This window comes from Phymastichus coffea, unplaced genomic scaffold (genome assembly GCF_024137745.1).
Source record: "Phymastichus coffea isolate CEN01 unplaced genomic scaffold, Cenicafe_Pcof_1.1 PCOF00052, whole genome shotgun sequence".
Lineage (NCBI taxonomy): Eukaryota > Metazoa > Arthropoda > Insecta > Hymenoptera > Eulophidae > Phymastichus > Phymastichus coffea.
The window spans coordinates 813,199-836,643 of NW_026706863.1; the positions used below are offsets into that span (position 1 = coordinate 813,199).

Genomic DNA, 23,445 nt, shown 5'->3' on the forward strand with positions numbered 1-23,445 from the left:
TGAGGTGAAGTATTTCCCACATAAGTGGAAACAGTAAATGTTGCATTCAAGCTCTTTTATTATGATAAAAATCAGTGACCTTGGTTCGGAACTAAACAATGACTTTTACTATAATTACGATTCACTGCGGTGCGGTGTACTGTTACGCAACACAGATTATAGCCATGCCAATAATTCGACGGATAAAGGTAATTATAACAACATCTTGTCTTAAAAACATGAATTGATCTTAAAATGTTCGTAAATGTATCCTTGTTTTTAGAAACGTGACTCATTCGTTCGCTCAAAGACAATGAGAAAACGCGAAGGTTTTATTCGGGAAATTAAACTGTTTCACGTGCGCGTTGGATTCTACGATGTTAACATAATAATTTACGTCGTTTGAAAATCAGTCACTTAATAAATGATGCAAAGCTTATAGTAGAGAAACTTATAGTCATGCAACCATAAGAGAATTACAAAATTTACATTAACACGATTCCAGCGACGAATTAGTTTCCCTTAAAGGACAAATTTCAAAAACATATAACTGAAATTCTCACGTTGAACGGAAATATCGTATCTCTTATAGAGCGAGAAACTTTCAACTATAGGCTTTCCTGAGAAACTCGAGAGCACAAATGCTCCCGCGTTTGCTTACTTTACCCGCAGAATGATTAACGGCGATTTATCGGCAATTGATTAGCTGCGCCGAAACGACTTCTCTGTCTGCGATTCACTTTCGTCCGTGGCAATCGATCTTTCGCTTTCGCCGTTGCTGGCCACTTTATGATTGACGGCCCTATTAATTCGCTTCGCTGCTGCTCACTGCTCGCGAAGATAGATGATTTGAGTCTGCGATGTGTAATTGTGAAATGACATTATCCTTTCGCTTGTTTAAGAATCGATATGCTTTCCCTTCAATTTCTCAGTGTCTACCGTGTGATATTGAGTTTGATTGTTCAATATTGTCTGCGATCTCGATATGGGCATTTATTTTAAATGTCTATATCTTTCGTTATTGCTTCATTTCGGATTAAATTATACGGATATTTTATTATCATGGCTGCCATTCGTTATCATCAAAATTAAATAATATTATAATTTATGATACATTCCGTTATAAAATGGCACGAGATTATCACGTAAGTTTTTTTTTCGAATTGTTATTAACTTTCTCATTGAGTATAACTTATTGAAAAATTTTATCGCAGCCTATCATTATTATTCTCTATCGAAATTTGCATTTCCGAAGAAAGTTTGAAAGGGCAAGGCAACGGCGTTTAAAGCATTACTGCTCCTAATTACCAACGAGAACAAAGAAGAGAAGAAGAACGCATTCACGCAAAGGTTTACGAAAAGACTCTGGAAAGAGCTATTGGCAAAAACAATTAATGAGCATGGGCAGTTAGAACCCATTCATAATCGCAAAACGCCAGAACGAGTTGTCGCAGCAGCAGCAGCCTGCGAATAGCGTTCGCGCGACTTTCTAAAAGTGAGCTGTAGTATAGCAGGGCAACGAAGTTGAGCGAGGAATAAAAAAAAAAAACAGCACGAAGTCGATACACATTGCGGGTTCGTCGAAGCACAGAGCAAAGGCAGAGCTGAGTGGTGAAAGTGGTTTGCGCGCCCGACGATCCTCTTTTTTTTTTCGTCGCCTTTTGTATGCGCACACACGCGAGAGAAATGAGAAGGATGCGGGGACTTTCCTTATTGTTACAAACACATGCGTGGCACCAAGTAATTTTCGAATGGCTGTGCTCAATCGCTATGTGTGTTATTATCACTTTTCAAGTCAATTATCTATGGTGTGATTAAGCAAGCGTTAGATGATGAATGATATGAATAATACGGCAACACGGCGCTTTTGATAATATGTCTATTGATCGTAGGTTTACGACGATCTATGATTGAATTGTTCTGAACTTATAATGGATAGACTAACAAATTATTGTTTGCAATAATAATACACGTGCACCCAAATACATTTTCGTTTCTACACGTAGACCAAAATTATTTGCTCTTGAGCTAGTTATTTATATTTCAAGACTAGAAATTACATCCAATCGAACTGACAGGTAGTCATAAAACTCACAAGTAGGCCATGGTATTACCCAACCTTCAATTTCATATATTTTGCATCATTCTACGCGGGCATCTGTTATTGTTACGCTAGAAAGTTTTTCCAAGAGAAACTCGGAAAACGTTAGAAATCTTTGAAAGTTCTTATGAGCTCCGAAATCCCTATAATTTTTAAGAGTTCTCGTAAGTTTGCACTAATTATTTGTAAAATCAATGACATTGAAATATCGTTTTCAGGGTTTCAACTCAAAATTTTAAATGTATTTGTTGACTGACAAGAGTCAACGAGAAGTTTACGGCAACAATTAGCGAGGATTGCAAACAATAATGTACTGGAATAAAACGAATAAGAAAATATGTTTCCGAGTGTCAATTATACTTGCAAAACTCTTTTTCTACTTTCAGCATAATAATTTAAAAATTTAGTTTATTTTATGATAAAGTGGTATAATGTTCAATTAATATTTCTTTTATTATGTTCCAAATAAACTTCTGTTACAGAAAAAATTATCGAACGAAATATTATTTTTTATAAAATTTATTATTGTAAATTTTTGTAAATATTTTAATATATCCCCCCAACAAACTCCAAAATGTATCCATCACTCCTACCACAAATTTGCACAGTCTCGGTTTCACTTCAGTGCGCCGTGAGGTCGAATTCCACACACGTAAGTCAATTGGATTTTTACGAGGTGCATTTCTCTGCGACAAGTGTCCATATAGACATGCGAGGGACATCCCGTTATATTTGTCCCAAGAGGGTCATCGAGTTGCCACACTACTTTTCGCCTCAAATGGGTGAAAAAGTAGCGCTGAATATTTACATATACGTTGCGACCACATTTGCGTCTACTGAGAACATTGAACGCTTAAGATGACGTATCCCGGTTAACATTTTATTCAGAAAATTAGGGATTCGTATATTAATAATAGTTGTTATTCACATGATAGTGTATATTTTTGAGAAACTTAAATTTAAGTTATTAATAAATTGATGTATTATGTCTAATTTTTGCAATCAATCAATAAAATAATGTCTATAATAGTAACATCCACAACACAATCATCAAAATTCGATTTCAGCCCATCATATTCAATTAAAAGTTGTTAAAAAATATTTTTATGATTTGGTAAAATGCTAGATTTTTTCAGAGTCGTGTAAAACTATAACATAACCACTATTATTTGGAAAATTCACGAGCCTTACCTATCACTTTTATCAGTATTGAGAGTCGTAGGTTTGTAAACAGTATCAAAGATACGATTCTTCGGAGATGAAGCGATCCAATTTCCTCTCGAACCAACCTCTCCAACCCTGATATTAAAGATACGACCCTGCGGAGAAGAGCTTCGTCCGGCGTCTTGCCTTGGATCATGGTCTTTGTCACGAAATACCGATTGTCTGTGAGGTTCTTGTTGATGCGCGTTCTCAAAAGTAAATCCGAATCCGTGCATTTTTTTAAACTTTCTTTTCATATATGAGAAACATAAATACTATCAACAAGACTGATTTAGAAAAGGAACAAAAAAGAAATAGGGTTCGCATGGAATTGATTCGTCTTTGTTTTTATGGAATATTTAACATTTTTATTATAAAGCGCACGATATAGATTTATTTTGATTATGTTTATATGTATGATAAAAATTAAGTGCAATATTTGCTTAGCACAAACAAAAAAAAAAGAAAAAAACTTTTACGTTGAAAAATAACTGCAGTACATAAAAAAACTTTTTTTTTAATTTCTGAAATAATGATAAATCTTTCTTTAAAATATACTGAAATTTTGAAGAATAATTCAAATTTTCAAATTTGACGTTACAAAAATTCATCAAGATCGTGGCCTTGCTATCGCATATGCGTATAAGAATCTAATGCGCTGGTGGCCGTATAGATACTAATTTTCCTAAATACTATCGCGCATATCAATTATTTGAACCATGCTATTAATATAATTAGATGTGCAATAAGTTAAATGAAAATAAACACAAGTAGAATAACTTGTTTTTCAACTTAGTCCATGTAACAATATAGGATGAATCAGAATAATTATTGCAAATTACAATAAGCTTATTTTTTATGTATTATTATTTTTTATGTACTATTAATGCATTAAAGTGATTTCACAACATAAATTTTTAATTAATTAACTTTCTTTATTATTCGGATATTATTCGAAGCACATGTATTTAAAAAGCCCTCCATAATCTTACTGTCCAATGAGATACTGAAGTGCAAAAAAGTTTATTCGATTGTACGGTTGTATGCACATTCAAGCAACATTACGGTCTTACTGAACGACTTTATGACGATCATAAGAGGTAAATAAATTTTCACCTTTATCAGCAGTAGGATTTATTCAATACTATTATATATAATTGATATATAATCGTATTGGTTTCAAAATACTCATTAACGTCAAAATTAAACAGTCCTTAATAAATGAATCATTAAATTTGGAGTGATAACCAAAAATCGTTTAAATGACAGTAGGATAAATTTCAAAATTGTTAATTAAATTTTTATTTCCGAAGGAGTATTGAGATTTTTTAATACATTATCACTAAAGATAAGATTATTTTGTTCTTATGCACAGTAGAAAATATCATTATCCAAAAATTTATAAAATGTTTTGTATCGCGTTATAAATGGGTATAAAAATTGTAATAAATAACTTAAAAATAATAATGTATTATTAAAGAACACAATCGCAACTTATGATATCGCGAAATTTAATTGTGGTGTTAATAGTTAAGTATGTCAATCTGAGTGATATTTTAGTTATAACTTCAATATTTTTTAATTCTTGCGCCAGAATGCGCGGTAAAATGACGTGCGATCAGCTGCGAGGAGGAAGCTTGCAACACGAACAAGGCTTATCCGCAGCTGGGTTCGTTGCATCGTTACGTATGAGCACGAACGAGATAGCGATAGACGGCCGGCCAGAGGCGTTATACTGTGCGAGGATGTGAGGAAAAGAGAGGGAGAAGGCAGCCACTCGAAAATGTCGGCTGAGTGTCGGTGGCGGCAGCGGTGTTGGTCGCGCGGCTGACTGCTCGCCTCTCTCTCTCGTCGTAGCTTCTGGTGTGGTTATTTTCTGTGCCTATGTGTATGCTCGTGTGTATGTGCTCCATCATCGAAAAACTGGATCATCGGTTGCTTCAACATTCTATCGTCATCGAAATCTCATTGCCGCTGAAAACCTTTGAACATTATCATCGATAGCCCGAAGAACAAACCGGCTGCTCTGCTTCTGCGCGCACACTCCAAGGCCATCGAAGCTCAGCTGGTCTTTCGCGATAAAGATAGAGTGTGTGCGAGAGAGAGAGAGAGAAGGAGGGAGAGAGAGAGAGAGAGCCAGATAGTGGTGCACGCATGGAGCCTGATCACCGCTAGGCATTCCACGGCGCGGCATTATGAATTATTGATTGGACGTGTGGTGAAAAGAAAGAGAAAGAGAAGCAACAACACCATGGCATCTCGCAGGTGAGTACAACACATACATGTGCAACACTTCTCGCTCTTCTTATCGGTAAGGATGCGCGCCGCTGTTGCTGCCTGCTACTGCTGCTGTTGCTGCTTGGTACCAGGCTATTAATAGCTTTGGTGAAAGGACACACACTGAGAGTTCTTGCGCGCCACAGCGGCGAATCTCACTCTCGTCGATAACTCGTCGTTTTTTTTCTTTTCTTCACTTTTGATTGTCCCGCCTGAAACCCATGATGATTCACCCGCGCAATTGATATTCCGTCACGCGCTGTGTATAGACAGAGAGAGAGAGAGAGAGAGAGAGAGAGAGAGAGAGAGAGAGAGAGAGAGAGAGAGAGAGAAAGAAAGAGAGAAAGAGAGTGAGAGAGAGGGAGAGGAGAGATGGCAATGAGAGAACGATCGGTCACGCTGAGCACGCCTTCGAGCTCGCGCGCCGACAATTATACGCCGACGATGAGCTTTTTTCTCTCTTCTCTCTTTCAAGTGCAAATAATCGCGTATATAAGCGATTAAAAGCACGCTGACGAGATAATTAGTATCCTGTGCACGTATATACTATCTCGTTTTCCAATGCTTAGACATTCATGAATACACTTTCCCGTGCAATATTTAATGGTGTTTTAGGGATACTCATGAAATTTTCGATTTCAATTTTAAAAAGAAGTAGAGCGTTGAACTTTTGAAGATGATGAGCCGAGAAAATCTTATAATGCGATTGTACACTTGTGTGTGCACTCGCGCTCACGATGCCCTTTCACTTTTCATTCACATGCGGTTATTTAATCATTTGCTCTCATTAATATCGTCGTCGTGGTTCTTGGGATACGAAACGGTTGTTGTGATTTGACGTAACTTTTAATTAAAAATGCTCTATACCATACGTAAGTTTTGTCTATATATGGCAGAAGAATGAATCGTATAAAATTGTATGAAAATATGATGATACCGGCATTGTGTTTGGATGATAAATTCGAACACGAGCGCACGCTAAAATTGTTGTTAATTTTTAAATTCAATTCTATTTTTTATTTTTAATTTTTCCACGCACACAAAGTGCATTCTTCCAAGCAACTTCACAAATTGTTAATACTCGTGAGATCCATTAATGACAATTGAACTTTCTCAATTAATGGATACGTTTGTATTCGTTAATTGACTTGTGTTTTTCAGGAAAAGAAAAAAAATGAAATACAGTAATTGTTTCGTAATCATACATTCTCGGCACACATAATTTCAAATAGTTACAGCAACCATCTTTTACATAATTGTACGAAAAGGAAAATTGGACGTGACTCTTGCATTTTTCGATAAAAAAAAATACATATAAGTATATCTCAAGCTCCATACATGAAGCACAGACAGTTTCAGTATCGTATAGCAACTGATACACGCTCGAAAGAAAAACTGGAGTATTCGCGCGCGTTGCTTATATAGAAATCTTGCGCATAATCGATCGCGGAAAATTGATTCAATTAATTCCCTCGCGCGCACATTATGCCACTTATGTAGGTGCGCAGCAGCGGCAAAGGGAACCTTGGGAAAGCCTGTTGGCCGATTAGCATACGAAAAAGCGCGCAGAATATAGTTTTAGCCTCGACAACAATGACGCGGCGCTAAGAACATCTCCTACCACCTACCACCTCCACCTCTTCCTTCCGCGAAATAATCCTCGTGAGGCAGCTCTCGTGTATGTTCGTCGTAGCCGCGCGCGCGCGCAGTTTAGTCCCACTTTTCCGCTGTGCGTGTGTGTACATGCACCTAGCTGCTGTGTTTTCGCTCTCGTCTACAGCAGTGGACAGTTGTAGTTTTCTATCTCTCGCGCTAGATACACTTTTTATTGTTCTCATACTATTAGTGCGAGTTTGCCATTAAACGTCCGACAATGGGGAGTCGCTAAGGCTTTGTATGGAAAGGTGAGTCGACGCGATAACGCTCGACTTTGGGGTTGCTCTTTGCGCACTGATAACCGCCTCTTCGCAAAACGCTCGTCATCTCGCTCCAAAATAACACTACTTTGTCGCGACACAATACAACCTGCCTTTTAACGTAAACAGGTATATTCCACCGCTGCCGACATTACTCATCTGATTTATTTAGTATAATCTACATAATATTCGGGTTGCATGTGTGTTACTTTTCCTCTTTTTTTTTATTTTTACTCACATGGGCGCGGCAACACCAACGTCTTTGCGCGCGCGCGTGCTCATGTGACAGAAAAAAGCGAGTATCAAAAACTCGTGGTGATTGGGATTATTATTGTTATAGATGGTTTCATCCGAACATCACGGGTCTCGAGGCAGAACGATTGTTGTTGGAACGAGGCTTCGACAGTTCCTTCCTTGCCAGGCCTAGTTCATCGAATCCCGGTGACTTCACTTTATCTGTCAGGTAAACTGTTTTATCAATATTAAAAGTCGCGATGCGCATTTCGTGAGATATTTTCCTTCGTTACCTTGATCTTGACTATATTTCGTCAGCACGCTATCAGAGTGATTAAATTAGATGCGTTATTATATCGAGGTTCATGATTGAGATTTCTAGTAAGGAATTAGTTTTTTTTTAATGGAAAAGTACAGTTTGTATTTCCTTTTCTAAAATAGCAGCTTTCTTACACTTTTCAAAGTGAAACTACAGTGTAATTAAAAAAACCGTAATGTGGACAATTTTTTTGTACTGGAGTTTGCGGTGTCTCGGTTGTTTTACATTGTAAAAAATAAGTAACTTACGGCATTGACTCTTTTTTCTTTTCTTATAACAAGCGTTTTTATGTTGACGTTGAACGACGTTGCTAATTTTCGTTTTCACTGATAATGTATTTAAAAAACGCAGTATTCTTGCTAAAAACCCATTTGTCAACGGATTGTCTACTCAATGTGGAGAACTTGTGATGCAACCTAAACAATGATAACGTAAATCCTGTTGACACTTTCAAACAAATTTTTTCGCATAATTAAAGAGCCCAAGGTGTTACCAATTTAAAAGAACGAGCGAGTCACCGTCGCACGAGCGGAATCCCGGAAAACACTTAAAAAAACGAGACTTAAAAAAATTTTATGTGTTCTCGTGAAAAAGGATGAAAGAGTTTCGTTTTCCTTAACGAAGTCGCTTGTATTATTGCTCAGGCGTAATGGCGAAGTAACGCACATAAAGATCCAGAACACCGGTGACTTTTACGACCTATATGGAGGTGAGAAGTTCGCCACGCTGTCAGAACTGGTGCAATTTTATATGGAAAACGGCGGGCAGTTGCGCGAGAAGAACGGCGAGATAATCGAGCTGAAGTATCCGCTTAACTGCGCCGATCCAACGACTGAGAGGTAAGTCTTGAACGAAAATGGAAATGCTTACGTCTTGCGTCAACGCAACGCTGCTACTGCTGCCGCTCAGCATGCGACTGAATCATAATTTTTTCAACGTGTGTTTGTGTATTGGGAAGGTGGTTTCACGGCCACTTGTCGGCCAAAGAGGCTGAAAGACTGATGCTGGAGCGCGGCAAGAACGGCTCGTTTCTCGTGCGAGAATCACAGAGTAAACCCGGCGACTTCGTCTTGTCCGCGCGCACCGATGATCGCGTCACTCATGTGATGATTAGATCTCAGGTGAGACATGCATAATTGTTTTTTTATATTTCTTTTTTTTTTTGGGAAGTGTGTGTGACCACCAAAATTTGCTTGCAGGACAATAAATACGACGTGGGTGGAGGTGACCAATTTGACAGTCTTAGTGACCTGATCGAGTATTATAAGAGAAATCCAATGGTTGAAACAAGTGGAAGCGTCGTGCATTTGCGGTGAGATTTAAGTTGACCGACATACTTTAAATGGAATTAAAATTTTATTCGGTTCTATCCAGACCTTGCATAATGAGTTTTCGATATTTCGCCACAACTGAATAAGAACTTTTACCGCGAAAACTTTTGAATTGACAGATCTATTTTGATGCTGCTACATAAAACTTCTCAAATTTACATTTTCATTGTAGCAGAAATTTCGTTAATTGCTCATTAAAAGAACGAAAAGTAAATTCACGAGACAAAACTTTTCCAGCGCCTAAATTTAAAAGTGATGACTGAAAAACCGAGCTATAAATCTTGTCGAAGAACTTCCAAAAATTCTAAACTAAGTTTCTGAACTCTTCAATTACTTGCGAGACATTATAGGAATTTTCTCCTTGTAGCAGTAGGAAAACGATGAATTCGAATATATTTATTTAATGTGTTTATTGCGATACATCATATTAATCAAGTATTATGATACTTTTGAAAATATATACATTTGAATAGTAATGAACCGTGCGTTTGTGTAGACAACCATTCAACGCGACTAGAATAAATGCGAGCGGCATCGAGAGCCGAGTTCGCCAACTACACAAGGAAAACGGCTGCTCGAATGGTTGGCTTTGCTGGAACGGTGCAAATGGCGAGGATGAGGGTACTGAGTCAGGTAAAGGAAAAGCTGGCTTCTGGGAGGAGTTCGAATCACTACAACAACTCGAATGCCGACACTTGTTCTCCAGAAAGGAAGGTCTTCGTCCGGAAAATAGAGCCAAGAATCGATACAAGAATATTTTACCGTGTAAGTCTTCCGTTGTATTACTACTCACTTTTACATGTAGCGCTTGGGTTTAGTTAATTTTTTTGGGTGTCCAGTCGATCACACGAGGGTAAAATTAAAAGATGTCGATCCAAACATACCGGGATCTGACTATATCAATGCAAATTACATCAAGGTAAAATCGCTGAAAAAAGATACGTATAACTATTCAATAATTCAACTTAGCGATTATAAACGTGTGTCACTTATATTCGCATAGAACGAAGATGAGTCGGGGACAGTTGGGAATGCAGACAGTGGAGCGTACAGCAAATGTTACATTGCCACGCAAGGCTGTTTACCAAATACGATTGCTGACTTCTGGCATATGGTTTACCAAGAGAACACTCGCGTTATCGTTATGACCACCAAGGAGATGGAAAGGGGAAAGGTGAGTCATATGTTCAAGGAAATTTTGAAGTATCACATCATATCTGTATTGTTACAAACTAAATGCATTACATCGTTTTAATGTTTTTGTTTTTCACAGAATAAGTGCGCACGTTATTGGCCCGAAGAAGGCGAAACAAAGGAGTACAGCAACGAGTGGAAAGTCCGAGCGATAAGTCGCACCTCCACGGCTGATTACACGCTACGGGAGTTTATACTGCATGGTACTAAGTCCAACTTCAGTGAGCCACGACGTATTTATCATTATCATTTCCAGGTAAACATTATAACCATAAATGTTATCAATCGATCGTTAATGAACACGAGAATTGTAAAATAATAATTTTCTACAGGCATGGCCTGATCATGGAGTGCCAGCAGATCCAGGTTGCGTGCTGAATTTCTTGCATGACGTGAACGCTCGACAAGAATCTATTACTGGTGGTAAATCGCCAAATGGTCAAAACTCGAGCGTTGGTCCTATACTCGTACATTGCAGTGCTGGTATTGGGCGAACTGGTACCTTCATTGTTATCGATATGATTTTAGATCAGATAAAGAGACACGGTGAGCTCTAGATTTATGCAAATCTCTTGAAATTTTAGTTTGGAAATATTTTTCTAAAGAAGTGGATTTTTTAATTTAGGACTCGATTGTGAAATTGATATTCAGAGAACTATTCAAAGGGTACGTTCTCAAAGATCAGGAATGGTGCAGACTGAAGCACAATACAAATTTGTTTATCTCGCTGTTTTGCACTATATCGAAACAGTTTCTCAACGAATGCAGGCTGAACAGGTCAGTTATCTACTTGTAAATAATATGGTAGTTTAATTTGATACTTTAAAAGATGTATTTTTTTTCTTTATAGAAGTCACTTCAACTTGGACGGGAATATACTAATATTAGGTACAAGAGTGAGGGCATAAATACAAGTGAGACACCTTTATCAACTCCAAATCCAGCCTCGGTTTCGACGACGAGCTTCATTCTTCCCACACCAACTAGACCGAAGTAAACTTTTTTGGTGCTCGCAAGTGTATCTGTTCTTGAAGTCAAACAAAAAGAATCTACAACTATTAGTTAAGCGCTGTTTTTCATAGGGGCCTAAAATCTAACTCTATAGAGGCACAACACATTTACGTATTGGAAAAAAGTAAAAAAAATACTGAAAGCCAGTGATTGACACTATGGCTGGAAACAAAGACCCGGAAGAATATTACAAGTTCGGGCCTAAATTTTTGTCATGAAGTGATAAGTTATTTTTTCTTTTTATACTCGAATGGTATTATAGCTGATTCCGATGAGCTTTCTTTGCGTACGTATTGTTCGTTCTAATTGATATGATGGAAAAGTGTCTGTGACAAAGTTACGTAAGAAATGCCTTGTTTTTTGGAAGTAAAAGGCGAAGGAGTAACATTTTTTTAAATTTAAGTATAAAGAGGAAAGGGACGATGTTATGTTCATTTTTTCGTAACCTCCGTGTTTCCCGAGAATTTAGTATAATGACTATGTGGACTTCCCTAGTTAGAAAATTACATTGAGAACATTAGGATTTTATAATGAATTTAAAAAAATTGTTTTTTAGTTATGCTACACTAGATGATTAACTTACTTAGCAGAACAAACATTTCAAATGTGTATTGATTATTTAGAGAACGCATTTAACTAAAGATCTGTAATAGTCTTGTTGAATTTTCGTCTGTTGATTAAGTTCTACAAAATTAAGACGATATATCATCTTAAATGTTACCTGAAACTACAGCATGTACATTGCAATTTCCGTTTTTCATCCAAATAGCATACGAAAAATACCTATTAGCGTTAACCAAAAAAACCTACAAGAGGTAATTAATGTTTATAAGTGGTTTTCAGTAAAATATTCTATCCAGGGTTGATCTTGCATGTGGTCGCATAATATATTAAAAATATCGTATAAATAAATATTATGTATATATATATATGTATACACACAAACATATATATGTATATGTATAAATATTTATATATATAATTTATATGAAGTGATCGCACTGAGGTAAAGTTCAGAACATTGCACTTCTCGATGAACAGTCGTTGCAATGAGCCTTTTGGAAGCTGTGAAGATTATAGCACGTCGCTGGCGCACACTGTCACACCAGTGATCGTGAAAATCAAACAAAAAAATACAAAAATAAGAAAAAAGAAACAAAAAAAATACAATGAAAAATAATTAACGAGAGAGGATTAATAGTTTTTAGAACGAAGAGTGGACGATTGCTCTTTCGAAAATAGCACATCGTAACAAACGTTGGAATTCGTTAAAGAATAATTATAATAAAGCCAAAAATGTACAATTAATATTTGCAAAGTATCTTCTAAGACATTGCATCAAGTACTTTTAAAATCTTGGAAAACGTACTGCTTTTTCGCAATGTTATTTCATATTAAACTATTGCGATTTTACTTATTCAAAGGTATTTTACTTTTAGATTGTTATTCTACTATTGAAATAGCAAGTTTTTTAAATTCAGTAAAAAACATTTTATAAATCTATTTTAGTAATAACTACTCATTGATATTTTTTTCAAGATTTTAAAAATTATTTTGCACAAATGATCGTGGATAAAAATAAATGAAAAATGTTATTACATCAACGATGTCTTTTGCAAGTATACATAGCAGTCTTTATTCGTTTAGGAACTAAAAATATTCTATTCTTTTATATTCTAGTTTGGAAAAAATCTTGTTATATTTTTACTTTGTAGAAACCATGATGTTTACAATCTATTTATTATTTTTTAAGTTCGTGCCCTCTTCTGCTTTTGCATCTTTTGATAACAAAAAAAATACTGCGAAAATTAATGCGCCAAAATGCTAATAAATTCGATTGTGTATCACAAATGCTGATGAAAAGAGAAATGATTTGCTGATAAAATAAAGACGTCTTATGATTTTTACATGGAATTTCTCTGATTTATTGAGCTTTCTAGTCAGTGATTACATAAAAAATTATTCAATAATATTTACATTTGATTACCAAGCTATTGAAAAGAGCTTAAAATAAGTCATAATCATACGTCATAATCTAAAGTACTGACTTAGCATAGATAACTGAATATCATTTGACAAGTTTTATTTTAGTAGAATTTATTTCAAGAGGTTTAACTTCTCCAAACCTGGCTTTGCGCTTTTCTTTTTTATCTTCTATTTCAGCCTAAAAAAATAAAATATTTGAACGTTATTTATTGAATGATTTTTTCACTGAAATTACATTTCAAATATTGATACAAAATTTTAAACCTTTTCTAATAAACTTGAAACATTTGTTCCAAAACGTTCTCCTCTCTTCTTCAGTAATTCAAAATTTGTGTCCTATAGTAATAATATTTTTCAATAAATAATAAAAGATAAAAATAAATCTGAGTTTAATGTAGTATGTGAGTAAGTAGATGTAATAAACTACTTACTACAATGCCACTTTTGATTGATGCAGCTGATTTGCTATTTGTGGTAGTATTAGAATTAGCTGTAATATTGAATCTTGCAGCACGAGCTTCTTTTTTAGCACTATCTGTTAATGGAACACCAAATTTCTTGGCTCTTAATTCTAATCGCTGTAGAGAAATAACATGTTTTAAAAATAATTTCTTATAGTTTATTATTCACTAAAAAAATTTATATGAATACCTCATTGCTACTCATGACTGCCAGCTCCTTCATCTTTACCACTTTTTTATCATCAGTATCTTCTGCTGGCTTTTCATTTTTTGCTTCTTCTTTCTGAGCAACATCAACCTTTATTTCTTCCATGATATTTTTCCTGTTTAAAATCACTTTTTTTGTAGCAGTATTGTTTTCTTCGGGTAACTTTCTTTTCTCAGCTGCTTGATTACCATCTGGTTTTGTATTCTCTAACTCTTCAGTCTCTTCAATTTCTTCATCCTATTCATTTAAATGTAAATACAAGGAACAAGGAATACTATTATTATAAAATATATGAATACTTACTCCCAAAACTGCATCTTCGTCAAGTATCTCATCATTAGTTTCATCCAATGAAAGTGAGGAATCTAAAAGTTGAGAAATTCAGTTTTATAATTGAAATTCCTCAACAAAAAGTAATATAGAGAATCATTACCATGCATGGCTAATTGTAGACGTTCTACTAATTCATTCTTATTGCCATTAATAGGCAATCCTCTCTGCTTCAGTTCAGCTTTTAAGTCTGCTACCTGAAAAATTAAGTAAGTAATTCAACATTGTTGACTTTTAAAAATTTAAGATATTTATCTCAAAAATTTAAACAGTATAAAGAAATAGTTAATGTGGAATATAAAAAATATTTATTAACGGCTCCATGCACATGCTCATAGGTTAGTTTTCATACTCACTTTCATTTTCGACAGCTCGGTTAGTCCCTTTTCGTACGATGAATCTGCCATTATGTTAGATTACTCAGCCTGAAAATAGAACTTAATTCAATTCTTAAAAATGATAGAACAAACTAAAAGTTTCTTGGACGTAATTGTAACATACCAAACGAATGTACAGAGCAAACAAACACAGGGATACGGCACTGAGGGTCGAGACTATTGAGAGGGAGACGGGGAGACGCTACGGAAAATATAAGCGTCCGTTTATATTCGTTTGCTTCTTGAATTGTTGTGAGCTGTGATCAAAATGTAATAATGTATCGACCTGATAGATAAAAGGAAATCTTTTGACTTTCTTGTCACACTGATCTAATATAACAAATGCCAGTAAAATATTTTACAAAATGCAGTATTAATATATCAGTGTACCGGCAATTACTTTTTTAAAATACGAGCAAATCTTAAGATATAATACGGGATTATACTTGGATTAGCACTTTTAATAATAAAGATTAACTTGTGGTATCTCAAAAAGTTGCTCTCAAAATTCTCCCTACGGAAATAAAATTGCTCTTAAAATAAATATTATTATTCAAATGCCGTTAAGAATTATCCACTCATAAATTAAAACGATAATAAATATACTATTAAAGGTAAAAATATGAAGATATTGATACGTATGACTAATTAAATTATTCATCATAACATTTTCTTAAATGCATCCTAATTAGTTTTTTAAAATAATGAACTTACTTAGCATAAATATTTAATTAACGAACGATTATTGCAGCACTTAACAAGAAATAGGAAGCGTCGAATGGCGTTGTATTTGTATAGGGAGGTGTGAAGTATATTACGGGAGTCCGATATGTATGTATGTATAATTAACCCATCAGCAATGCACGAATTTTGAATTTGACTGCTGAAGACAGTAAATACAGATTTCGAAATTATCGTCAGAGATTTCACTCTTGATTATTTGCGAATAATAATAAGAAATAGATACCTATTGATAATTTTTGAATCTGTATTTACTTTGACTTCAGCAGTTAAATTAAAAACGTTTGTACAGAACAGAATCATTTACCAGTGGATCAGGTGGATGTATAACTCTGCCCACGGATATTAATACGCGACCGAAGAAGTTCAAAATCGGAATTATTCTCAATAATTAAGCATCGATGATACCAAACGAAGTTAAATCACGGCCCTATTTACAATTAGTTATCCTCCGCAACTTGCCAGAATAAATCCATTTGATTCCATACTCAATCGTTGAATAAATTATTTAGATTTTGATCTTTGCGGGTCGTAAAATAATATTAGAGCAGTATACTTATATAAGGGTTATACTAAGCAAATGAAAGAACTCAACTAGGAATTGACAACAATTGACTTGGAAAAATTATAAAAAAACTGCGCGCGGTTGGCAAGGATAGTAAACTCATTGATAATTTCGTGCAATTAAGATTTTGTCTTAATAAAAATATTCCAAAAGTTGAACACTCCCAGATCAATAGAAATTGAATCTGCGTATAGTGTTTTAATTGTATACATATATAGCTTATATATTTTAATTCTATATATAGTTATAGAGTTTTATCGAAATGAACGCTTTGAAACATTAGCAAAAATCACGCGCAATTTTTCTATTCAATCAAAATGTCATTATAACCATCCGTTATCAGAGCCGTTATCCGGGTTATCACCTTATAAAAAAGTAATGGAAGCTGTATGTTGAAGCATTTTATTCGATTGACTTAAATAAAAAAAATGCGTTATTCAAAATAATTTTAATATAGTTGCAAAACACGTAGATAGTAAATAACTAATTTCATTTTTCAACTCGGAATTTAGATAATATAATTTTATGCCTCTTAAACGAACTAGAAAGTAGTGGAAGCTGTCTTGGATACAAATCCTTGTGGCTGAGATTAATTCCTTGTTTTTTCTATTTAACTCCAAATTTTTTTCAATTCTTTGTAATTGTCTATAACATATAAATACTCTATACGTTTCTAGAATTTATTGAATCTCTATATAACTATAACCTTCATTAAAATACTTTTTCGTAACATCTTTTGGAATTAATTCCATTGTACAAATCTGATTAACTAAAAGCTTTCTATTAGGAAAACAACCTATAAAGTAAATATCAATTGTAATCATACTTATTATAAAAAATTTTAAATAAAGGTGTTGTCAAATATTATTGAAATCATTAACTTACTTTCTTAATATTATTACTTTATTAACGTTGTTAATTGTTTTTCATATTACTCTTAGAATCTAGCGATAAGTACTATTTAAAATTCAAAATGGTTTTTGGTTAGGTTTAGTCTTTACAAACGTCCAACGCGACGTGCGCAGAACTTGCACGCCAACTCGTTTTGTGCACGACAACTTGCACGGCAATTCGTTTTGTGCACGGTAACTCTATGTCTCGCTCATGTCGTGGCCGGGCTTCCTTACTATTCGCATTCGGACTTTTGGAGAAAAAAAAACAAAACCAATCCCACACTGTGTGTCGTCAACTGTCGTCACATCTATTAAACAAGAACAACGCATTATAAATATAAGCAAGCAAGATACAAAGGTACGATTTTCAGATGTATCTATGTGTAAGTGCGTGCACGAGGTGCAATTATAAATGTGAATTGCGTCTATAGTGAATAATAGGAGGAGTTATCGTGCTCATCAAAACGGATTAAACGGAGTACAGAGAAATTGTTGCAACTCCATATACAGCACCAGGTTATATCGATCATGTATTCTTAGTGCTTCCTGTATTTAGCTGGACTTGGTATGTACTTGTTTAGAGAAGCACCTCGCGAAAGGTCGATCTGTGTGAGCTAAGACATACTTTTTATTGCGAATCTCGTAAGTAATAAGGTAGCTATTCGTTTTTTAATATACGTAGAATGACTTATATAAATAAGGTACTCGTCCTCCTCCGTTATTTCGATTTAGTATTACGGTGAAATCAAGCTTGCGACAGCTGATCAACTGCGCTTTGATATTGCATTGCACTAACACGCAGTTGTACTTTTAAAAGTACTCGTTTACTTCTTATTGGATTATACTTCTTATCAACTTTTTGGACATATTTTCGGCAAGACTTTACTATATATATAAACCTTGGAATTAGCTATTTACGAGATGGATGCTGGATTTTCTTCCTACCACAATGGTGGTCCAACCAGAGAACAGGACTTCAATAGGTTGGCTCAGACCATTGGGACATCAGTATTAAAAATATCACAAAATGGTATGTATAACCAATACAATAAATTTCTTCTTAGTCATCTTGTAACCTACTGATTTCATCATTTTAGTATCATCAATGCAAAAAATGGTCAACCAACTTGGAAGTTCTGCAGACTCACAGGAACTTCAAAATCAATTGTGAGTAATGCACTAAACAAATATCTTTTTTTATTTATCGGTATTGATGAAATCAATGTACATTTTTCATTATTATTGCTTATTATTGTTTGTAATTGCAGGCATCAAATACAGCATTACACTCAACAACTTGCTAAAGACACCAGTAGTCATCTTAAAGAGCTGGGTATTTTGGCAAATTCTGGATCCAATAGTCCTGGTGAGCAACGACAGCATAAAATGCAAAAAGAACGACTCCAGGATGAATTCATGGCAGCCCTCAACAATTTCCAGGTAAAAATTTAGTTGCTTAACTTATTTATTTGTTATAAACATAATTTTACAATAACTATACTTGTTATAGTCTGTACAAAGGTTAGCCGCATCCAAAGAAAAAGACATGATCAAGAGAGCAAAAGCTAGTGTAGGACTCAGCTACTTTGGTGAAAAGAAACAAGAAACATTAATCGAGCTTCAAGATAATAGAAGTCAAAAACAGATACAACAGCAGCATGAACAGGATGAACAGAACTTGAGAATGCTTGAGGAACAAGAAGCTAATATTCGTCAACTTGAAGTAGGTTAACTCAGATAATGGTGAAGTTATAATATTAATTTAATGTTTGTTTTATTGCAGAGTGATATAAATAACGTTAATCAAATATTCAAAGAACTTGGAGCCATTGTACATGAACAAGGAGAAGTCATAGATTCCATTGAAGCATCTGTAGAAAGGACAGAAGTATTTGTTAATGAGGGAGCTACACAACTTAGACAAGCATCTGGTTATAAAAATAAATTACGTAAGAAGAAGTTCATACTAGCATTAATTGCTGGTATTATTTTGTCTCTATTAATTGGAATCATTGCTTGGAAGAGTTCCTCTTAGAGCTTATAAGTACTTGACTACTCGAAAAAAATTATAATTCATGCTGGCGAGTTTCTACATGAAGTAAATCGTGATGCTTTCATAGTTGGCCAATGGATACCAGATGTAAAGCCATATTACGTGTAATGGAAACCACGATTGAGAAATCAATCAATAAAGTGCCGCTGTTGTTAAATATACGTGATAATGTCTGTGCAAGATCTACATCTTGATAGTTGATACAAGACGATTCTAATGACCAAATTATTTCTATTCGTGCATAAATATATTTTCGAGATTAAAGCAATTCTGATAATTTATGTCAATATTATAAATTTTTTTAACGAAACAAACGGTTATGGTTAAAAAATATTACTTAAATTCCAGTCTATAAGTTTAGTATTTTATTTTAGCAGCAAAACAATTTTGTTACTGCACTTGAGTAATATTTTTCTTAAATTCAATGTTCAATTATCAATGTTTCACAGTATAGTATTTTCATGTTTATGTAGACATAACAGATATTTGTTTCTGCAACTATATTGCAGAAAAAATAAAAGTGCAATATTCTCGCATTCAAGGGGTGAAAGCATAATAATAGATCAGAGGTATATTATTTTTAACTTTGAATATTCATTCCAAAACTTACCTATTTTAAGGTTTGTATTTAATTAGAGAGTAAATGCTTTATATAACAGTTTCCTAAACACGTCTATGTATTGTACTATGTATTCAATAATATTGTTATTATCATGATAAAAATAAAATTATTTTAATTAATTTTCAGTAACATATGTTGAAATTGAGTAATAATAATTTATTTTCTTATTGTAAGTATCTTAAAAATTATAAATTTTATAAAAGTAAAAGTGTACTAATTAAACCTCATATAGCACGCAACAAATAAACAAACTATTTCATAAATTTATAATTTTATCACTTATTGATATTCTCCTATCTTCTTAAATATTCAACATTCTTATTTGACAATTTTTATTAATTAATTCTTATATTTTCATCGTCTGTTTATAAACAATTTTATGCTAGAAACACACGAGTTCCACAAGAAGACAAACTTAGACATTTTTAAAAATTGACACGTCGCGATACCAACGCCATATTAAAAGTGCGATTGCAGTTGCACTCAGCATATGTATGCATGTACACACATACATATATGTATGCCCGTGTATTTCAGGGACTAAAGGATTGTGGATTGTGTTGTGATTTGTGGGAGTTTTTGTTCCTAATGTTTTGGTGAAATATCAATTTCACTATAAAATTTCTTATTTCGATGAATTTGTCGCATATTATCCAATTAATAAAGTAGTGAAAGTGTTCAAAATTTGTATCAGCTGTAAACGACTTATATAAAATGTGGAAATTCGTAGTTACGACTGTTTTTATACTTTATTTTATGCAGTGCAAGGTTAGAATCTGGTTTTTTATAAGTTCATGTAATATTAATCATATCACGTATCAGCATTTTGTAATCTTTAAATATCTTTTGTTAATAAATTAGTAATTTTTATATTAATTTAAATGCATTTTGTGGTTTTAGAATGCGACGTTTAAATCTATCTTTTGTCTGTCATCTGTTCATTTTTTTTGTAATTTTAGGCTCAATCATATGATGATAAAAGATGTAAATGTATTTGTCCAAAAATTGATTCTGCTTTAAATTTAACACTTGTGGATAAAAATTACATAACAAATGTTCCTGCTACGAAATGGTAAAAAGCATAAAGATTCTATTACCCTCATGACCGTTATATGAAAGTTTTAATTATTAAATGCATTTTTATTTCAGTAATTGTGAGAGTGCTGTTATAGCAAAACTCAATACAGATATAAAAATTCAAGACAAAATTAAAGATAAAGAACAGATAATATGTGCTAGTTGTGATTGTAAATATGAGAATAGAAATACTACTATAATTAAAGTAAGCTATAGATTGCTAAAATAGAATAGTATATCTGAATATTCAAAAACAAGAAAATAATTTCCTTTTTTGTTTACAGATTGTAGTTATAATTGTTATATGGGTCATATCTTTATTAGTGATTTATATGTTATTCTTGATTTGTTTGGAGCCTCTACTTAATAAACGATTACACAAAGCTACAGGGAATGTTGGATACCAAGAACATAACAATGAAGAGGTATGTTATAAAAATTTTATTTATATGAATGTATGTATTGTGCATTGAATGAGAGAGAGAGAGAGAAAGAGAGAGTGTGAGAGAGAGAGAGAGAGAGAGAGAGAAAGAGAAAGAGAAAGAGAGAGATTAGTTCATTTAGATTAACAGCTTTTTCAGTTATAATTTTATAGTTTGAGTCTTTGTTTGCCTTTGTTGTCAGATAATGTGACACTTATTTTTCTTTTGTATATACTATATCAATATAATTAATAATTCTTTTAATTAATATTTCCCTCTGCATAGCTAATATATATTTTTATTTAAAATTAAATGCAATGAACTAACTAATAATAAAGTAATTATAGTTGTTTCAATATAGAAACATATATAGTGTGTATTCAATAATTAAATGTTGCATGAATTACTAAACTTACTATTAAAAATTATTTTTTTTATATAAAATTTGTCTTATGTTTGTAAGTTTTGTTTATGATTGACTTGACTGTCATTTTATTTAGGATGACACATCTGTTGCTCCTGGAATGTCACATGCAATGGGTGTTAGAGGAAATGTTCTAAATCGAGTAGGCCACCAACAAGATAAATGGAAACGTCAAGTACAAGAACAAAGACGTAATATCTATGATCGCCACACAATGTTAAATTGAATTGTGTATAATGAAAATTTGATGTACTTTTTAATAATTCTAATAAGATATAAAATCGTATGTGAAATTCTGAGAATCGATTATTCATTAATTTTTCTCAGTAATTGAAAGAGTATTTTCGTTTAATATGTAAATATTTGATATTTTATAGATTTATTCTTAATTTAAGTATTTAATGTTTACTACATAAAATGTAGAACTTTACATGTGATTATTTGAATGAAAAAATAACTTCTGAAAATAAAAATATGTTTTAAATAATCTTAGATGGTATCAAGCTTTCATGGAATCATTGATAGCATCCTTAACATTATCATACAAAACTAATACAAGAGCACCACCAGTTCCGCGCAATACATTGGAAAAGGCTCCTTTGAAAAAAGCAGTCGGTCCTTCTGACTTCGTTATCTTAAACCAACAGTCAAGGGTATTTTTATACATTCTCTGTTCTACAGGTCTACCTGACTGCATCATCATTCTTCTTCGCACAGTGTCAAATGGATATGATGCAATTCCTGATAAAGTTGTTACAGCCTTGAACAGAATTCAAATTTCTTTTATGTAGCAATAATATTTTTCTTCGTCTGGTTTTGATTTAAACTCAAGTATTTAATACCTCAGCAATAAGAAAATTAATAATGAACGGTGAGCTTTTTGGATCAGAGATGTATGTCTTAGTTACTGTCTCATAAAGACCAAAGTAACTTGCCCTGTATATGATAATTCCTTGAACACTAACATTAAAACCTCTATATAGACCAATTGGGCCATCAGATTTGAAAACTTTCATAAGGCAATCTGCTGTGCCTTTAAATTCTCGGTTATCTCCCTTTCCAATATCTGCGCCTAATCTAATGAAAACAATAATTGATTCAAGAATTTCACAATTGTTTCAATGTAAATATGAACCTTGTTCTGGCAAAATCAAGGGGATAAACGAAAAGGAGAGATGTAGCTCCAGCAGCTCCTCCAGATGCCAAATTGCCACCTAACTGCCTCCAAAATGCATCTTTTGGAATGCCACCCAAAAAGAATTTTTTGTATTTGTCAAAAAACGCAAAGTTCAAAGCTTGCGTCGGAAAATATCTTATGACGTTGGCGAGATTGCCTCTCCACAAACTCAAGAATCCAGTTTCTCGAGGTACCCTGACCAAGACATCGATGATTCCTATATAAAACATGAAGGACAATAAAATTTGAAATTATAGTGTGCATTTTCTTCTCCAACCTTTGTACTGTTGATCGGCTTTGATTTGTGTCGATGCATGCTGCACTTGGAGCAATAATTTAACTCGCTCGATCGGAGCTACTGCAGTTTTTGCAACTGCCGCTGAAATTCCTCCTGCGAGGAAATCGATCAAGAAGGACTTATAATTATCGTCTACTTTAGGCTTATCAGTCATTTTATCGAATTCAAAACAAACACATTAAAGGCATAACATAATTTTAAAAAGTTTTTTTACAACTTTATTAAGTTTCTTTTTTTTGTGAACTT

General features: G+C 33.7%; 5 protein-coding genes across 10 annotated transcripts; 3 read left to right on the forward strand and 2 right to left on the reverse strand.

Moving 5' to 3' along the window:
* Positions 1-5,038: 5,038 nt before the first annotated feature.
* Positions 5,039-13,326, forward strand: LOC131665527 (tyrosine-protein phosphatase corkscrew-like). Of its 3 annotated transcripts, none has more exons than XM_058937448.1 (12): positions 5,039-5,548; positions 7,817-7,939; positions 8,674-8,868; positions 8,988-9,150; positions 9,229-9,341; positions 9,857-10,125; positions 10,200-10,279; positions 10,364-10,534; positions 10,634-10,810; positions 10,887-11,100; positions 11,180-11,331; positions 11,405-13,326. In XM_058937448.1, the coding sequence occupies exons 1-12, from the start codon at positions 5,535-5,537 to the stop codon at positions 11,549-11,551; spliced, it is 1,818 nt and encodes a 605-aa protein (XP_058793431.1). In that variant the 5' UTR covers positions 5,039-5,534; the 3' UTR covers positions 11,552-13,326. The 3 variants fall into 3 exon arrangements, with proteins under 3 accessions (XP_058793431.1, XP_058793432.1, XP_058793433.1); XM_058937449.1 differs by lacking the exon at positions 5,039-5,548 and adding an exon at positions 7,260-7,464; XM_058937450.1 differs by lacking the exon at positions 5,039-5,548 and adding an exon at positions 7,493-7,605.
* A 134-nt stretch (positions 13,327-13,460) lies between these two features.
* On the reverse strand, positions 13,461-15,289 carry LOC131665528 (SAP domain-containing ribonucleoprotein). Its single transcript, XM_058937451.1, has 8 exons — positions 15,052-15,289; positions 14,907-14,975; positions 14,654-14,747; positions 14,524-14,585; positions 14,203-14,457; positions 13,983-14,129; positions 13,816-13,887; positions 13,461-13,729 (listed from the first exon to the last, which is right to left on the reverse strand). Exons 2-8 carry the CDS (start codon positions 14,955-14,957, stop codon positions 13,634-13,636), a joined length of 777 nt encoding a protein of 258 aa, XP_058793434.1. The 5' UTR covers positions 14,958-14,975; positions 15,052-15,289; the 3' UTR covers positions 13,461-13,633.
* A 2,001-nt stretch (positions 15,290-17,290) lies between these two features.
* LOC131665504 (syntaxin-12) lies at positions 17,291-20,043 on the forward strand. Of its 4 annotated transcripts, none has more exons than XM_058937411.1 (7): positions 17,291-17,484; positions 17,558-17,780; positions 18,037-18,156; positions 18,224-18,293; positions 18,395-18,566; positions 18,637-18,849; positions 18,910-20,043. In XM_058937411.1, the coding sequence occupies exons 3-7, from the start codon at positions 18,048-18,050 to the stop codon at positions 19,159-19,161; spliced, it is 816 nt and encodes a 271-aa protein (XP_058793394.1). In that variant the 5' UTR covers positions 17,291-17,484; positions 17,558-17,780; positions 18,037-18,047; the 3' UTR covers positions 19,162-20,043. The 4 variants fall into 4 exon arrangements, with proteins under 4 accessions (XP_058793394.1, XP_058793395.1, XP_058793392.1 ...); XM_058937412.1 differs by having other exon boundaries at positions 17,558-17,691; XM_058937409.1 differs by having other exon boundaries at positions 17,292-17,484; positions 17,558-17,768; positions 17,859-18,156.
* Positions 20,044-20,308: 265 nt separating this feature from the next.
* Positions 20,309-22,179, forward strand: LOC131665540 (uncharacterized protein CG1161). Its single transcript, XM_058937471.1, has 5 exons — positions 20,309-20,569; positions 20,761-20,873; positions 20,951-21,083; positions 21,163-21,303; positions 21,801-22,179. The coding sequence occupies exons 1-5, from the start codon at positions 20,516-20,518 to the stop codon at positions 21,948-21,950; spliced, it is 591 nt and encodes a 196-aa protein (XP_058793454.1). The 5' UTR covers positions 20,309-20,515; the 3' UTR covers positions 21,951-22,179.
* A 44-nt stretch (positions 22,180-22,223) lies between these two features.
* LOC131665482 (ADP/ATP translocase 1-like) lies at positions 22,224-23,353 on the reverse strand. Its single transcript, XM_058937377.1, has 4 exons — positions 23,179-23,353; positions 22,860-23,118; positions 22,567-22,801; positions 22,224-22,484 (listed from the first exon to the last, which is right to left on the reverse strand). Exons 1-4 carry the CDS (start codon positions 23,351-23,353, stop codon positions 22,224-22,226), a joined length of 930 nt encoding a protein of 309 aa, XP_058793360.1.
* Positions 23,354-23,445: the final 92 nt, after the last annotated feature.

Excerpts from the sequence above, each read along its gene's own strand:
- LOC131665540 (XM_058937471.1), top strand. The coding sequence starts at position 20,516 with ATGTGGAAATTCGTAGTTACGACTGTTTTTATACTTTATTTTATGCAG. Across the intron at positions 20,570-20,760 it reads TTTATTTTATGCAGTGCAAG|GCTCAATCATATGATGATAA; the intron begins GTTAGAATCTGG and ends TTGTAATTTTAG. Across the intron at positions 20,874-20,950 it reads AATGTTCCTGCTACGAAATG|TAATTGTGAGAGTGCTGTTA; the intron begins GTAAAAAGCATA and ends TTTTTATTTCAG.
- LOC131665504 (XM_058937411.1), top strand. The coding sequence starts at position 18,048 with ATGGATGCTGGATTTTCTTCCTACCACAATGGTGGTCCAACCAGAGAA. Across the intron at positions 18,567-18,636 it reads CAGCCCTCAACAATTTCCAG|TCTGTACAAAGGTTAGCCGC; the intron begins GTAAAAATTTAG and ends TACTTGTTATAG. Across the intron at positions 18,850-18,909 it reads CTAATATTCGTCAACTTGAA|AGTGATATAAATAACGTTAA; the intron begins GTAGGTTAACTC and ends GTTTTATTGCAG.
- LOC131665527 (XM_058937448.1), top strand. Across the intron at positions 8,869-8,987 it reads GCCGATCCAACGACTGAGAG|GTGGTTTCACGGCCACTTGT; the intron begins GTAAGTCTTGAA and ends TGTATTGGGAAG. Across the intron at positions 10,280-10,363 it reads TCAATGCAAATTACATCAAG|AACGAAGATGAGTCGGGGAC; the intron begins GTAAAATCGCTG and ends ATATTCGCATAG.
- LOC131665482 (XM_058937377.1), bottom strand. The coding sequence starts at position 23,353 with ATGACTGATAAGCCTAAAGTAGACGATAATTATAAGTCCTTCTTGATC. Across the intron at positions 23,119-23,178 it reads AGCCGATCAACAGTACAAAG|GAATCATCGATGTCTTGGTC; the intron begins GTTGGAGAAGAA and ends TGTTTTATATAG. Across the intron at positions 22,802-22,859 it reads CTTGATTTTGCCAGAACAAG|ATTAGGCGCAGATATTGGAA; the intron begins GTTCATATTTAC and ends TGTTTTCATTAG.
- LOC131665528 (XM_058937451.1), bottom strand. The coding sequence starts at position 14,957 with ATGGCAGATTCATCGTACGAAAAGGGACTAACCGAGCTGTCGAAAATG. Across the intron at positions 14,458-14,523 it reads ACGAAGATGCAGTTTTGGGA|GATGAAGAAATTGAAGAGAC; the intron begins GTAAGTATTCAT and ends TTAAATGAATAG. Across the intron at positions 14,130-14,202 it reads CAGTCATGAGTAGCAATGAG|CGATTAGAATTAAGAGCCAA; the intron begins GTATTCATATAA and ends ATTTCTCTACAG.